The sequence below is a fragment of the Coregonus lavaretus genome (assembly GCF_964263955.1).
Source record: "Coregonus lavaretus genome assembly, chromosome: 3".
NCBI lineage: Eukaryota > Metazoa > Chordata > Actinopteri > Salmoniformes > Salmonidae > Coregonus > Coregonus lavaretus.
In genome coordinates, this window is record NC_139990.1 from 61,163,709 (window position 1) to 61,181,456 (window position 17,748).

Sequence of the window (17,748 nt, forward strand, 5' to 3'; positions counted from 1 at the left end):
GCATCCACGCGGGACAGATCCTTAAAGCATCTTAATCTAAATGAAGATATCTTCTCGCTCCAGTAGATACCTGATCATTACATTTAGATTGTCGTTAGACACCTTATAATCACTGACATACAATTATTCTCAATCACCTGCACTTCCAACAACTATATATTATATGAGTGCATGGGCCATTCTAGGTAAAACTCCATCACTTACACAATAAATGCACACATGGATGCATGCCAAACAAGCAGCCGCAGTACAAGGAATCTCAAACCCTTCGAAACATAACTTATTTTACAATCTCCTCCATATTTGCTCTGCAATATATATACATTCTGGATTTCAATACCATGACCCAGGACCACAGCCTCCTCTGGGGCAGATCACAGCAACCCAAGCCCAGGTCCAAGCTTAAACCACTCTGGCCTGGAGTCTTAGAACAGGCTCCAAGTCACACTGCCTGACACAGCTGGGAACTTTGGGCCCCAGGTCTTTGTAGTTCAGAACGACTGCTTGCACTACCCAGAGACACTCATTCAAGCTTAACATCTGATGTAAGGGGAAGCAGCGGATAATGGAATACCTGGGGATGGCTATGCTGGGGATGTAAAGAGAGTGAGATGTCGGTCACGGTAACTAAGGATTAGCTGCATGTCAGATCTTCTGTGGGGACATATTGGATTAGCGATACCTGGGGACTTCCATGCTGGGGATAGTGAGAGTGTGTAATGTAAGAAGAAGGGACTATGAGGGAAGCAGTTAAGTGCACAGTTAAGACTGATGTCAAATTGTGTTGATTGAGGCTTTGAGGGGTGAGAGCGCTGGAATCAGCACATGATTTTTGGGTTGCTCAAGAAGGAAACCTTAATCATTTGTTTTTAGTAGTAGTTTTTTTGCTTTTGACCTTGAAATCAGAGGCATAAAGCAAATTATTATATTATTTATCATCTATGTATGTCATATAAAAGCAGCCAATCTCAGCTGTGCCTTATAAGTTCCCAGCTGTATTCCACACAGTCAGAATGCAAAGCCCATCTTTACCACTGCAGCCCTGCATTCACCCCTGTGCCCCGGAGTGTGATTAAGTGTTAAGTTTAGGGATAAATTCGCCACCCATCTGGGTGCTTATAATAAGCAGAAGGGGGGCTATCCAGAACCCTAGCTTTCCCTCATACTCCACCCCCCAAAATCCCAAATCTCCACCCTCAGCCCCAGACTGTGACCCCAGCCCCTAAAAGGTCATGAGAGAGTTGGGTGAGGGGACTGAGGGGGCCGGGTGGAGGACAGCTTGCATTCGGTCACCAAAGCACCCCCCTACCCCAGTCCCTTCATTGTTTATTGTCGCCTCAGACTTGGCAGTGAACTTCACAGTTTCCATTGTGACTGTGGCGCGAAGGTGGCTAAGCCCCCCAGGACGATGAAAAGGGGGTTCAGGGTTGAGGCAGAGAAGGCAAACACAAGTAAATCCCTTCATTGGTTGCGTCCTCTCTATATTTATCCCTGTGTGGGTTTGTATGTTTGCCAGTGAGTCAAGCCCAGTTGCAAGTGTGTCGCAGAATCCTTAATTGACTCATCCTATACTATCCCCTCTCCCTAACCCTGGGAATCCATGCATGAAGGGGAGAGGCCAACTTTGGAAATAGACGGACACCATAGTGAAAATGTGCGCTTTACTGGATTCACAGCGCTTTCTCACAGTTTTACAGTGTTGATAAGCTCCATTAGGTGAAATGGATGAGATCAATGACCATGCTATAATGAGCTTGATATAATTCTAAAGGCTTAGTTGTATTATCAGCTCAAGTTGTACCACAGGCAGACCCTCTGGTATAGGCTGAAACATGTCTTATTACCAGTGGATACTGCTATGGCCAGCAGCTTTCTCCTTTCACCTTTTCCTTCACTAGCCTCCTTCACTCTTCATCATAGCAGAGGGATAGGCACAGATGATGTCTACTGAATTAGGCCCATGCAGGCAGGCAGGCATAATGGATAAATTGGAGGGGGTAGATAGGCCTGTATAAGTGTTGGGGACTGATACCTGGGCCCAGCTGGAATTGAGGATTGGGGGTGCTGGGGGTGGGGCAGGGGGCTGTGTGGATTTGGGGACTGACGTCGCAGGGCTGGGCCTATTGTCCCACTAATAGGAGTTAAACTCCCCTCTCTACCCCTCTCCCAGCCCCCCTTGACTAGCTGCGTGGCACGCTCTTTTCTTTTTTTATGGCTGGTGATGTTGCACCAACGGATCTGCTCCCAGCATAGCTCCTCTTCTATTGTTTAAACACCCACTTCTTCATTAATTGCCAGCCAATTTGGCATTAGTGTGTGTGTGAACATGAGACCCTTTTTCCATTCACTTCCGCCAACAAGCACTTCCTTACACACCCATGGGTGTGTTCAGCAAGGGTAGGGGGGTTTTAATGACCAATAATTACAAGGGGTGGCATTGTAGGAATGTGGGCAATGTTGGCAACAGACCAAGCATCTATTATGCAACATTTTGAGATAACATATTTAACTTGTCTTTTATTCATCATTCTACAACCCTTAATAGCCTAGTTAATGACAATACATTCTAATGACAACACAATGAGATGATTAATTCATCAGTATTTTAACACTTGTTCCAACTACTTAGAATATGCTCCAAGCATATTTTCCATTTATTTTTAACAGAATCTGTATTAAAGCGAAACTCACTTTCCTAAATTTTTCTCACACCCAGTTTGCTATAAGGGGGTTCGGCCTATCCTTTGTTCAGCACTCTGTGGCCATGTAAAAACAGCACAATCAAAATAAGACAGATCCAAAATTAACCAACTTCGCTTTCCCTTTGCCTCGGCCTGAGTTCCTCAGAAACATGTAAGAGAGATGCAGTGGAGCGCATTTTGTCAAAGCAATCGCAACCCAAATTGGGATGACCAAAATGTATTGACATTGTTGCACAGAAATTGTCTATGTCATCTTGTATTGCTACTTGTGAAAGTGGCTTCTGTCAAGAAGTCAACATCAGGTCTCACTGACCACCAGCATCTGACCGAATGGATTTCACTTTTAAGAACATGAAGTCTAGTTTATCTTGAATTGAAAACAATGCCAGAACAAAGGTTGTTCCATATTACTATTCAGTAAAAGGGGCATCGGTATTGTTTCAATTAAACTGGTAGATAGAGATGGACATGTTTTTCCAATACTGTCCTCAGAATTCACTTTTCAGGCTTTCTTGATAACTTTCTTTCTTGAGGTCAATAAACCTCAGTCTGTCTTTCTCTTGCTCTTATAAGAGGTTTCATTGTATAATGAACACAATGATATTTTCAATTTCTGTTCATCCCACCTCAAAGGGCATTGGGAGAATTTTGCTCCCAATGCATGAGATTCGTGGTGTAAATTGTTCTTTCACCAAGCCCATGATTTTTTTAGGGAATATCAATCTTATTGACTAGGTGGCCCTGCCGATTAATTTTCCCCAGATAATAAAACGATTCACATTTGCAATGGAAAAAGTTGCGGCAACCATTGCTGGCAATATTGCTCTGCAATATTGCATCACATTTTTTTAGGTCTTGCTAAAAGTTCCATAAAATGTAATGCATCTTGAAACGTACAACCTGCAAACTAGATGTCATTCATAACTGCTGTCAAAAAGGGCTATTGAATACCTACATTTTTTATTTGGTCTATGCATGTAATTAACTCATTTCTTAAACTGTGGGGAACTTTCTTATCCCTCATACACACAGCAATAACTGCCAGCAGCACTGTTTCTATGAGCCAACTTCAGTCTTATTTGTTATATATGAACCCCAGCCACATAAGAGGTGAAGAAGTGGGGAGGCCACCAGGGAAGGCTATGAGGCTATGGCACAGAGAGCAAATAAGTCTGAAGGAACTAGGGCCAAGCTTTCGGGCCTCATGGCAGGGTAGTGCCTTGGCCCTGATTCCACCTCATTGTAGATCTTTGGGATTAACACCCCCAGTCAGAGGGGTGTCTGGTTGAGATTAGGAGAACACTGTCTGTGCAGGCTTGGGGAGAGTGTTTGTGTGTGTGTGTGTGTGTGCGTGCATAGGTTTTAGGGGATGTCTAATAAGGCAGCTGCAGGGTGATTACTGAACACCCAATCCCCCCCCCACACACACACACCACCACACCCCTCAATGAGGTGTGGGGGGAGGGACAGACAGAGAGGGTATGTCTGCTTTATGTAAATGAGGGTGTGAGGAGATCAATCATTGTTTGACCCCAAGGTTCAGTCCAACTGGCTGCCCTGTGTCTGACCATGACCATGAAGGGTAGATTAGTCTGATCTGACCAAATATCCCTGATGAGATTTCAATACACAAGATGTAGCCAAAACATCAACATTTCCTACCCTACAGTTATTGGATTTCCAGATATGTTCTTTGCCTGAGTTTAACACTTTTTTTATGAGAAGTGTAAATGTGGATCTTATGAAAACAGTTGCAAACTGCACATCTTGGTTAAAAGATGATGCAGTGTTTTGAATCAGATGGAGACTTGAACAGCCAATACCTGCTAAGGAATAAATGCACAAGAGACAGTAGTCGGGTTCAGGGGATGAGTCAAATTTACTAACATGTTCAAGGTTAGTATTGAAAGGTTGTATTGGATTATCATTGCGATTATTATGTTAAATTTGTTTCATGGATAGCCATTGCCATTAATTGATCTTAAGTGGTGTATCAGAGAAAATAATGTGGGAGCTGACAAAAGTCAATAACATGAAGCCTGTCCTGTCCCCAAATTGCCTTACAGAGAAGTAAACTTCTGCGTAAAAGGAGAGCGAATAGGCTAGTCTCTTGATGCATCGGCTGAATGCTGCATCATGGTAGCACACCGTTGAAATCTGTGATCAAACAGATGTAAACTTTCATGCTGATAACACACAATTAATGAAAAGTATTGGAATGAAAAACGTTTTAAAAAAAAGGTCTCTATTGCTCTTGTATTTCACCTTACCCGAATCAATAACAAAAATGTTTTCTATTTTTTTAAGGCTCTCCATTCTGCTTTCCACACATAATGTGAAAGTAACACTATAGACATGTACCTTGAAGATCAAAAGCCTCCCTCCAAAGACACAGTTGTAAATATCCTAACGGTTCCAACGTGGCCATTCATCTTTACGCACGACTTAATAGCCCCAATTGATTTCTCTAATTACACCCATGGTATCCCAGAGGCTGCAAACTACACGTCCCCTTATCGACACCAATGACTTTATGGAAGACAGATACAGACGACACGGAGTGGACAGGAAGGAAAAATTGCTTTTACGCACTGCAATAGGCTAGAGAGGCAGGTGCACACTAAAGACGCATGGCTTCACGTTCACCTCAAATACTGTGGATACTGAGGCTGCATGCTAAATTTATTTCAAAGTCACATGCAAGTAGCAAGGCATTCCGTGCGTTACGCATGTAGGATATTCACTTGACGTTTACTATCATCACCCGTTCAAAGCTCGAACATTCAGCTGCATAAATATGAAAAGCATTACCTGAAGATATGACCACCAATAGAAAAAGCTGAAAAATCCTCGTCTGGTTCATGGTTTAGTATAAATCCCTTTTAGTTTGAGGTCTAACTATTATAGCAACGCTTTAATAGCGAGCTATACTCATTAAAATGTTATATATAACAAAAATCCAACAAAATCTCAAAAAAACATTTCCGCAGTTTCAATCCCACTGTCCAGCGAACGGCTGGCTTCTGGACGCATTCAAGGCTGCTTTGAGAATGTCCTGTTTGCTATTGTATAAGGGCTCTCGGGGGGTTCAGGGGCTATTAGTTATGCGTAAGGTATTGTTGTCCCCGCTGACATCCCGGTCAATGAATGGACACTGATACTACAATAGAACTGGCCAGCGGAGACTGGGGGTATGTAAACGAGCCAATGGCAGGATGGGGGCCAGTCAAAAGGCGGGGCCCCTTCTGCACCCCAAAGCATCACTTGAGGGGACCTGCTATAAAGAGGCTCCAGAAGCCAAATGTTGTCTTGATATGCAGATCATCATCATTCTATTGTCAACCTACAACACCATACATACACTTTAATGCTTTTATGGTGGTTACTGCTGTCAGTTGTGGAGGTGCTGATGACAATGTTACTGGTATTCCAGTAACCACTTTCCAAATGACATTGTGAGCATCTGTAAAAAAATAAAAAAAATAAAAAAATAAAAATTCGGAAAGTATTCAGACCCCTTGACTTTTTCCACATTTTGTTACATCACAGCCTTATTCTAAAATGGATTTTATTTAAATAATCCTCATCAATCTACACACAATACCCCATAATGACAGGTTTTTAGAAATGTAGCAAGTTTATTAAAAATACAAAACAGAAATTCCTTATTTACATAAGTATGAGACTCGAAATTGACCTCAGGTGCATCCTGTTTCCATTGATAATCCTTGAGATGTTTCTACAACTTGATTGGAGTCGATGGTCACTCCGACAGAGCTCCAGAGTTCCTCTGTAGAGATGGGAGAACCTTCCAGAAGGACAACCATCTCTGCAGCTGTGGTGAGTGTGGTGAAAGGAGTCAGACGCAGGAGGGTAATCACCGAATACAGAGTTTATTCCTTCGTTGACACACAAATGCGCTCCAATAGCGATCAACGAAACAGGCACAGGGGAAACAAACATCCCTGCCAATTACACTGTAATGGAATCCAATAATACATAGGCACAGGGGGGAAATCTACCCTGGCAACACAATGTTATGAGTAGCTCCACCGAGCAACATTACTCTCACAATTAACAATCACCCACAAAGACAAGGGGGCAGAGGGAACACTTATACACAGACTAATTAGGGGATAGGAACCAGGTGTGTGTGATTGACAAGACGAGACAATTGTGATGATGATTGGGGCGGCAGTGGTTAGTAAGCCGGTGATGACGAACACCGAAGCCTGCCCAAACAAGGAGGGGAGGCAGCCTTGGCCGAAGTCATGACAGCAGCACTCCACCAATCAGGCCTTTACGGTAGAGTGGCCAGACGGAAGCCACTCCTCAGTAAAAGGCACATGACAGCCCGCTTGGAGTTTGCCAAAAGGCACCTAAAGGACTCTCAGACCATGAGAAACAAGATTCTCTGGTCTGATAAAATCAAGATTGTAACTCTTTGGCCTGAATGCCAAGTGTCACATCTGGAGGAAACCAGGCACAATCCCTACGGTGAAGCATGGTGGTGGCAGCATCATGCTGTGGGGATGTTTTTCAGCGGCAGGGACTGGGAGACTAGTCAGGATCAAGGGGAAGATGAACGCAGCAAAGTACAGTGAGATCATTGATGAAAACCTGCTCCAGAGCACTCAAGACCTCAGACTAGGACAAAGGTTCACCTTCCAACAGGACAATGACCCTAAGCACACAGCCAAGACAACGCAGGAGTGGCTTCGGGACAAGTCTCTGAATGTCCTTGAATGACCCAGCCAGAACCCGGACTTGAACCCGATCGAACATCTCTGGAGAGACCTGAAAATAGCTGTGCAGCGACACTCCCAATCCAACCTGACATAGCTTGAGAGGATCTGCAGAGAAGAATGGGAGAAACTCCCCAAATACAGGTGTGCAAAGCTTGTAGCGTCATACCCAAGAAGACTCGATGCTGTAATCACTGCCAAAGGTGCTTCAACAAAGTACTGAGTAAATTATCTGAATACTTATGTAAATGTAATATACGTTTTTTTTTTATTATCATTGTAATTGCGCACATTGATGTCAGACATGCACCTACCCCAATGCTCTGTTGCTGATGACTGGGATGAATGCAGGAGCTGGACAAGACACCCTCTTTTTGACTGATGACTGATATAAGGGCATGTACTGTACGTGATAGGCCTATCTGGCATTATGACGGTCATAATGCTTCCCGACAGTGTCATAAAGTGTATTTTCTTAGTCGAACTAAAGTGACACAGGATGGTCATAATGCTTCTCGACAGTGTCAAAAAGTGTATTTTCTTAGTCGAACTAAAGTGACACAGGATGGTCATAATGCTTCATGACAGTGAAATATGATGGGAAAAAAACATGACTGTAAATAATTCATTACAACAACAAAGGATTAAAACGAAAGGAACTTCTTGGCAGGGAAAAAACAAATTTGAATAAATGTGGGTTTTGACACTCTTATGTAGGTGTCATAACCAGCCATAAAATAACACAACATATGTCACAACAAGTATAAATATATGGGTCATGACAGTGTTATGACCATATTATGACAAGACATTTGACATGAAATTACATACATTTTACATTTAAGTCATTTAGCAGACGCTCTTATCCAGAGCGACTTACAGTTAGTGAGTGCATACATTATTTTTCATACTGGCCCCCCGTGGGAATCGAACCCACAACCCTGACGTTGCAAACGCCATGCTCTACCAACTGAGCTACATCCCTGCCGGCCATTCCCTCCCCTACCCTGGACGACGCTTGGCCAATTGTGCGCCGCCCCATGGGTCTCCCAGTCGCGGCCGGCTACGACAGAGCCTGGATTCAAACCAGGATCTCTAGTGGCACAGCTAGCACCGCGATGCAGTGCCTTAGACCACTGCGCCACTCGGGAGATACAACATAGGTATTGTCATAATGTCATCATGTTCTTCCTCTTTGGTAGTTTTTTCTCTCCTAAAAAAGTGGATTCTTGATGATGAGAAGGTGAAGCATATTGTACTGCAGCTTTCCTAAAAACACAGTCATAGTAGCTACAAGCAAGTTGAAGGTCTGTTCAACGAAGACCATTCACCAACTCAAATCATATCATCTCAACCCCACCTGCCTCAAAGAGGTTCTCAACCTTGGGTACAAAAACGAATGTTTAGAAAGAAAACAAACACATTCAGCCACCCTCTGCCCCAACGGTCCTCACTATGGAGTTGTAAAGGAAGGGGCTCCATTACCCAAGCTGTTGGAATGCGGTGCGGCTCACAGCAGGACAGACCAGCCAATTAACAGGCATCAGCATACGCAGCAGGACGCCCACCCCCAACACACACTATATGCACCCCTCTTAAGAGAGAACAACAGGCTAGTAGCAGTGTGCCTTTCATTAGGTGGTCTTCTGTTCATATAAAGGGATCTAATTGGGGATCGGTCCAAGTGGGAATGGCCTGCTCTATTATGAGGGAGATATCAACATGCAAAACAAGGATCTGGGAGGAGAATGAGACGCATGTTGTTAAGCCATCTGAGGGAAGAGGCATAGATCCTACCTACACACACAGTTTTTGTTATCTTCTTAACTAGCTCATTAGTAAGTAGCTCAGTGACTGTTCCTATCCTAAACCCCCTGGTTCTCACCATCATTAAATCAGTTCCTCATCCTCTGAGGAAGAGGATCATTTTCTTCTTCTATGTCATTAGAAAGTTATGTTTTGCATATTTTATCAAGTGAATGAAAGAGTATTTATAGAATTGTTTTAGATATATCAAAAGTATACTGACTGTCTTTAGAATAGTAGTTCAAATATAATATTATCGTGCAATAATGCTTGATAGAAGTCTTCTGATCACTCATCCTACTCTAAAATCAATCTTATTTTCCCATGCCAATTTTACTGCACAGCATCAATCAACTGTCCCCCATGGGCTAGTTAAAACTATACTGCAGTTGCATCAGCATCTCATATCATATATTCTCCTAATCTGGCCATTAAAGTTGCTAGGGAGATAGAAAGGTTAGAGGACATGAAAAAATATAATTAGGGGTCTGGTCCAACTGGGAATGGCCAGAGATATATACATGCAAAGAGTCAGAGAGAAAGAGGCACAAAACATTGGTCAAAAGAATTGGGCTGCCTGTCTAAACGCAGCCTTTGTGATTTCTCATAATCACCCTGGTTCTTCTCACCACCATTAAATCAGATCCTACTGAAAATGTACCTTCATTTGCTGAACCCAGTATGTTTAAATCTACATACTGCAAGTATCATATGGTGTCAATGTGTACATAATGTTTTGTAGACTTGTAGTGAAGCCGATCAGGCTTTACTGTGCAACATCACTCAAATATCCCTCATTGACAATAAACCTCTGTATGATGCAGTAGGTTTAAGAACACAACATCTAACCTCATATATTGTCCTAATCTAGCCAGTAAAGGTTGTTGTCACAGAGATCAGATCAGAGAGAGCAGATTGCTTGAGGGTGGTTGTTGCTATGGTATTACAGGTCTGGCCAGTGAGAAGTGATCCATGTCTTATCGATCAGTGAGGGATTATTATGTCTCTAAAGACATTATAGGTCTCCCATCCTACATTTCAGAGTGTTTCCTTTATAGAAGAGAAGATAAACTAGTATTGTCTGTTTGGAGTAGGTTCATTTACTCAACATGGTCAAATTCATATTTTGTAATAGATACACTTTATGTACATGTTATCACAATTGAAAGGAATTCAGCACTTCAGAATGAAGTTACTTTGGATTTAACATTCAAATTAAAGGGATGCTCAACACTCAACAAACTGACATAAACCTTCAACCTGTAATGAATCAGATAATCTGAATCAGTAATCTTACCCTGCAGGTACATCAGCTTATAATAACCTATGATATTTCACCCAAAAGAAAATGGCAAATGGGCATTCCAATTGATAGGAGCAAGGGCTATCAGTCCTGCACCTTAGCCTCCATAGTTTGCATACAGAGACTAATAGAGATATTCCCAGGCCTCTGTGGTTAAGCAGTGAGCAGTAAGCATGGCTGTATTGAGAGCCCTCTGTAGCTCATTGTCCACCCAGCAGTAGCAAAGCTTTATCCTGTTAGCCACATAATGGGGTTTAGGGTTTCACATAGCGAGGATCACAGTGGTCTAATCTGAGCTGGCCTGGAAAGACCTCCTCCTCTCACTGCACGCATACTGTTCAGATTTTCACACCATTCCTCTCTACCAGGCTCGTGGTCATGGAGGAAATAGGATGGGGGAGAAAAGGAGTGGAGATAATGATGATGATTTGATTCCCCACATTTGACATTTCCCTGTTTACATTTCAGAAAACCAATGTTTCCTGCAGCAGACCTGTCTGTGACTACACAATGTATCATAAACTATATTCCATTTCATGGAATAGCAAGTTGTCAGAAAAGAAACAAGCTGAGGCGTATAAAGAAGACCAAAAGAACAGGGGGCAAAATGACCCAACACCTTTTGTGCCCAACCGCCAGGGGAAAATGAGCACTTTGATATATTGTTCTTGAATTAAATGTGTCATGTACTGACTTATACTGACTGTGGAATAAAAAGGTCCATGGCAACTGGACCAGATGAATTGGTTTGGAATGTATACCCCACTGGGCTGATACAACTACTGTACAATGTAGATCAGACAGAGCTTTAGATGACACCGCTACCTAACCTTAGATGACACCGCTACCTAACCTTATGCCGGATACGATGATCTCATACTGATATATACAGTGCCTTCGGAAAGTATTCAGACCCCTTGACTTTTCCACATTTGGTTACGTTACAGCCTTATTCTAAAATGGATTAAATCGTTTTTTCTCTAATCAATCTACACACAATACCCCATAATGACAAAGCAAAAACAGGTTTTCAGACCCTTTACTCAGTACTTTGTTGAAGCACTTTGGCAGTGATTACAGCATCGAGTCTTCTTGGGTATGACACTACAAGCTTGGAACACCTGTATTTGGGGAGTTTCTCCCACTCTTCTCTGCAGATCCTCTCAAGCGCTGTCAGGTTGGATTGGGAGTGTCGCTGCACAGCTATTTTCAGGTCTCTCCATTGATGTTCGATCGGGTTCAAGTCTGGGTTCTGGCTGGGCCACTCAAGGACATTCAGAGACTTGTCCCGAAGCCACTCCTGCGATGTCTTGGCTGTGTGATTAGGGTCATTGTCCTGTTGGAAGGTGAACCTTCGCCTCAGTCTGACGTCCTGAGCGCTCTGGAGCAGGTTTTCATCAAGGATATCTCTGTACTTTGCTCCGTTCATCTTTGCCTCGATCCTGACTAGTCTCCCAGTCCCTGCCGCTGAAAAACATCCCCACAGCATGATGCTGCCACCAACATCCTTGACCGTAGGGATTGTGCCAGGTTTCCTCCAGACGTGAGGCTTGGCATTCAGGCCAAAGAGTTCAATCTTGGTTTCTTCATACCAGAGAATCTTGTTTCTCATGGTCTGATAGTCTTTAGGTGCCTTTTGGCAAACTCCAAGCAGACTGTCATGTGCCTTTTACTGAGGAGTGGCTTCCATCTGGCCACTCTATCATAAAGGCCTGATTGGTGGAGTGTATGGTTGATTTTCTTGTACATATGTTGTAGAATGAAACACCTATATGCCTTACAGTTTTTCTCCATTGGTTTGGCTCATTTCTTGAAACAGAAATTACATTCTCAAAACTACATGGACAAACCTCCAAACCACTTGGCAATTGTTCACAACAGAATTGAATTTCTCATTCATTTCATCAAATTGCAAATGTCTAAGTACATGTCTCAATGTCTCAGTACATCTTTGCAAATGATTAAGTACAGGTAGCCTACATTTAGCACAATTTCCAAGTGAATAGATCTTGTTGATCTAAACTGATTGTTGATTCTCAGTCTAATGGTTGTTCGCTCCAAAACGTGTCAGCGTCATTTCATTGTATAAGTCATCACATGCACAATAGTCTGTTCAATTGTCAAAATTAGTCAAGAACATAATACCATGAATACCATATATGAATCCCTTGGAACATTTGATAAATTTATTACAGCAATTGACAGTCAGGTGAAACTAGAACTTGACTAACGAAGGAGGAGTTTCACACATCTCAGATGACCAATCAAACAGTATGTTTAGTTACCTGACAGGTGCTGTCCATGACTGTGAATGCTGCCAAACATGTATGTAAAGAGCTTGACCATGCAGGACCAGTACAATTTCTGAACATGGAGGCACCTGGCCAAGTAAATGAACAAGGGCAACTGCCTGCTCGAGGAAGAGGAAGAAGAAGAGGAGGAGGAGGAGTAAGGGTGCGTGGTGGTGGAATAGGGGGAAGAGGCCGAGGAGCACGAAGACACCATGCTGTCCCGGATGAAATTCGGGCCACAATTATAGACCATGTCATCAACCATGGCCTCACAATGGCGGAGGCAGGTCGCCGAGTGCAGCCTAATGTGCCTCGCTCAACAGTCTCCTCCATCATCCAAACCTTTCGCAGGGAAAACAGGTATGTAGTCAGTCAATGATGGAATTATATGTTGTATAGGACAGGACACTGTGCATAGAGCAAGAAATATATTTATTTACATATTTACCTATTCATTTAGTGTGTGTGTGTGATAGGCCTACAGTAATATCTTACCTCAATGGGATGTTATGATACTAAAAATGACAAGAAAAACATTGGAGAAAATAAACTATGGAATAGTTTATTTTCTACAGTATTGATGATACAGTTTACAGTAGTATTCCAGTCACTGTGCAGTGATGCATTAGAATTGTGGTAAAGTTACTGTAAGTAAAACAACAATACAATTACATAGGTAACTCATTCTGTAAGGAATACATAAGGTATACATTACGAATGGAGTGTTGTCCTTTGACTTCTATATCTAGGATTGGACGACAACCTTGCACAGGTGGCAGAGGAAAACTTCTCAATGAACAACAAGAACAAGAGATCTGTAACATGGTGATGGCAAATAATGCCATCACATTGAGACAGATCCGCGCTGCAATCCTACAAGACAATGCCATATTCCAAAATGTCAACTCTATAAGCATCTCCACAATAGACCGGATATTGAAGAAGCATCAGATGACAATGAAGCAAATTTACAGGGTACCATTTGAGAGGAACTCTGATAGAGTGAAAGAGCTGCGGTACCAGTATGTACATGTAAGTCAGTTACTGGTTGTCCATCATTATAACATTTTTACAATTAAGCAGTGGTTCCCAAACTTTTTTGGCTTCAGTACCCACTTTACCTGATTTGTGTATCCAGGTAATCCAGGTATGGAAGTATTTGATTTATCTGACTTCAACATTTCGCCTAAAAACTGCAGCTTACTGTATGATGCAATTATCATTATAATCCTTATTTTGAAGAATATAACATACAATAAGAAAAGGGGTCAAAGAGCTGCAATTAGTGCCTCCCATGTAAATCTATCTAATACTGTGGGTTTTACTGTAACATTTCAGTAAGTCTAGTCATTGATGATTTCCCCCCTCCCCTTTCTGTCAAATACCCCCTGTAGTACCTCTGCATAGGGGTACATGTACCCCAGGTTTGGAACCACTGGAGTAGTGGCCAGTAGTATATTGAACTTGTGGAGAACATAGAACATTCCTATGTAATTGTCTGTAACTGTAGTGTATGACTCTTCTGTATGACTGATTTGATGTTTTCTTTTTTTACGCTATTGTAGAGAATAATGGCATTGGAAGGAAACGAGACCCATCACATCCTCGTGTTTGTGGATGAAGCTGGCTTCAACCTGGCCAAGGGCCGAAGACGTGGCCGTAATATTATTGGCCACCGGGCCATGGTGGATGTCCCAGGCCAGCGAGGGGGCAATATAACTATGTGTGCTGCCATATCGGAGAATGGTGTGGCCACTCACATCCCCAGTCTTGGCCCATACAATACACAGAAGCTCCTCATCTTCTTGGACCGCCTTCATGTTGATTTGATCCCTGAAAATGAGAGCGGTCTCGTAGGGCCTCACCTACCACAATATGTCATTGTATGGGACAATGTGAATTTCCACCGTGGCCCGCTCATCAGGGCCTGGTTCACTACTCATCCAAGGATGGTCATGGTGTTCCTACCACCTTACTCTCCTTTCCTCAATCCTATTGAGGAGTATTTCTCCGCTTGGAGGTGGAGAGTGTATGAGCATCGGGCTCAAGATCAGAGGTCCCTGCTCCATGCAATGGACGCTGCGTGTGAGGATATTACAGGAGATCAGTGTAGGGGATGGTTGCGACATGCACGCCGTTTCTTCCCTCGTTGCATCGCAAGGGAGAATATACGCTGTGATGTGGACGAGAATCTGTGGCCAGACAGACAGCAGCGTGTGGATGGCCAGGAGGGTGAGGACAGCGACCAGTGAAGAACTGTTAGTTGTGAAACTCCAGCTTTATTTACAGCACTGTAGGCTGCATATAATTTTCATTGTTTTTTGTTTGTGTGTTTATATTACAGTATATTATGCTGTATACATTTTCTTTTTACTCTGATGTATGGAAGTTACTTTATGTGTGTGAATGATAATGGTTACAATTTCCTTGGCAGTATGAGTGCAATGTGTGATGTCAAACCTTGGAGGCTACTCTTACCCTAAAATCCTATTTATTTTTTTCAGTTTTATACACAATTGTATTCTGTTAGCTAGACAAAAAACAGTACAGTAACCATTGTCAATGAAGGACTGGGCTAAGACTGAAAGGTGGACATGAGGGATATTTCAATGGTCCTCTGCCATAGTGACAAAACATCTAAACATTTTGACTTGCAGTGCTTACACAATGCCAAAGGGACGAAGCATTTTGGGGGCACTGACTGTTTAAATGAGAAGGAAATGTAGTTTTGACACATGCGTGAACTGTTTTGGGAGAGGTATGAGCTTTTGCAGGTGAACCATGGTGTTGTGCCGAACCATCCACGTTATTTTGGCTAAAGCACCAAGAGTGTTGAGAACGTCCGGTCTGTTTCAAGAAATGAGCCAAAGCAATTGAGAAGGATCTTTGCCATTTTCGTGGCACTGACTCCTTATATGGGAAAGGAATTTAGTTTTGAAGCATGAGTGAACAGTTTTAGGAGAGATATGAGCTTTTGCAAGTGAGCTATAGTGTTGTGCTGAACTGTAAGACTGTTTTGCCAAATGATCTTAGAGTTTTGAGAATGTAATTTCTGTTTCAAGAAATGAGCCAAACCAATGGAGAAAAACTGTAAATGCTCATGGATTGAGAACCAGTTGAAGGGTTAAAACAGAGCAGAGACATTTCTTTAGTGCAAATGCTGTACTTCAGATAAATGAAATGATCTATCTAATTCCCTGCAGATGATCTGGGTATGTCAATGACATGTGATGGAGATACAACTCCTCGTGGTGGCTGTATGGAGATTGGAGTAACAATGGAACTAGTATTATCACTTGTTTGTGCTTATGACCTGATCCACATAGTTACATGCACATAGTTACAAGGAAAAACCATAGCGGCTCAGGGTCCTGGGAGGATGCTTTTTGGGATTGGCTTAAATGTATGTGGTTGAGAATGGGTTATGGCCATGACATGTTTAAACCATGTTTAAGTATTAATTGATATGTTTTATAATGTGTTATGAAAGTTTAAGGGTAAAACAGAATGAACATGATTGATACTTTGTACTCCAGATGCATGTCTGGATAGTGAATATAGTCAATACAGAGTGTGATTGTTCTTTAACGTACATATGTACATACTTTTTTGAGTCACGCCACTAATAAGATACAGAGGCCCCATTTAGAGAAGCGCAAGTAGCCCTCGTGAGTAAAACAACATGTGGCACTGAAAGAAGTTAATCATTTGCCTTAAGGGGGTAACTGTATATTCTATGTAAGCATGACTATGCATTTGTGTCTGTATAAAAGGAGAGCTCTGGGTCAGGGCAAGCAGGTGTTCCATGGAGCAGCTCGGCTTTGTTATGCAATAATAAAGTCTAATATTTGGATTCCCAAGCTCCAGTTTCTTGAGAGATATTTTTGAGATGACTACTTTTGAGTCAAATATTTCTACGACATAGATGGCGAGCGTTGCCAGGAGTTGGAAACAGGGACCAGAGACGGTGGACATCTGCGGCTGTGAAACGGCTTGGACGGACCATACAAACAAAGCGGCCGCTTTTAAAAAAGGTTAGCCAAGTTCTTATTTATATAGTATAAAGTTTGTGTGGTTCGATCCGGGGCCTGGCCTCAGCTGCAGAATACCAAGTAGGTCTCTCCAAATTTAAGAACCAGAAAATTAGAGACTGGGAGCTTTTGGATTTAAGAATACATGTCGATGTCACTCTGTTGTTCGTCTGAACCGTCTGTTCAATTCATTTGATTCATTTGATTCATCCTGCTGATCGCTTTGTTTGGGTTGCTTTGGCACGGGCGGCTGTCCATCTGTTTGAACGATCAGAGAATAAATTGGTAAAAAGCCCTACAGATACCACTCTAAAAGTGTCGAGGAAGTGTATCGGTTAGAGGGCTGCTTAGGTAGGCAGAAATCCTGTGCAATACCGCTTTTTTCTGTGTCGAGGAAGTGTATCAGAAAAAAAGGGCTGAATTTACAGGTCGCTTAGGAAAGTATAAGATAGAAGTCCAGTAAGGGTGTGTCGAGGAAGTGAATCACCTAGAGGGCTATATAGGTAGATAGAAATCCTGTATAAAATCATCTTTCTTGTGTCGGGGAAGTGAATCAGAAAGAGTCGATCAGGTAAAAAGATAGGTCATCCAGAGTAGGTGACACAAATTGGAGTTAACACCGGTCATCCTGAGTAGGTGAACGGGTTAAACAGCCACTAAGGCTTCAAAATATAGAGAAAGTGTTACATAGAGTAGGTCTGATCATCTCATGTGGATGAGTGGTTTCCTTGGGCTACTGTGAGTCATTAAACTGTCTGATTCATTTGGGCACAAGTGGCTGCTCATCTGTGTGAGTGAGAATAATAAGAAATCCTGCAAGTAATAGCCTTTTCTGTAAGGAAAGGAAATATATTTGAGGTCGTTTGAAGC

At 42.4% G+C, this 17,748-nt stretch overlaps 1 protein-coding gene across 1 annotated transcript in view; it reads right to left on the reverse strand.

The window, feature by feature from the left end:
* LOC311126511 (immunoglobulin superfamily DCC subclass member 3-like) overlaps positions 1–5,565 on the reverse strand; it is a gene marked incomplete at both ends in the record, with an annotated part of 20,833 nt that extends 15,268 nt beyond the window's left edge. The window contains one exon of the mRNA XM_084158529.1: positions 5,514–5,565. Within this exon, the coding sequence (XP_084014655.1) occupies positions 5,514–5,565 (52 nt within the window). The remainder of the gene's footprint in view (positions 1–5,513) is intronic.
* Between the last annotated feature and the right edge of the window lie 12,183 nt (positions 5,566–17,748).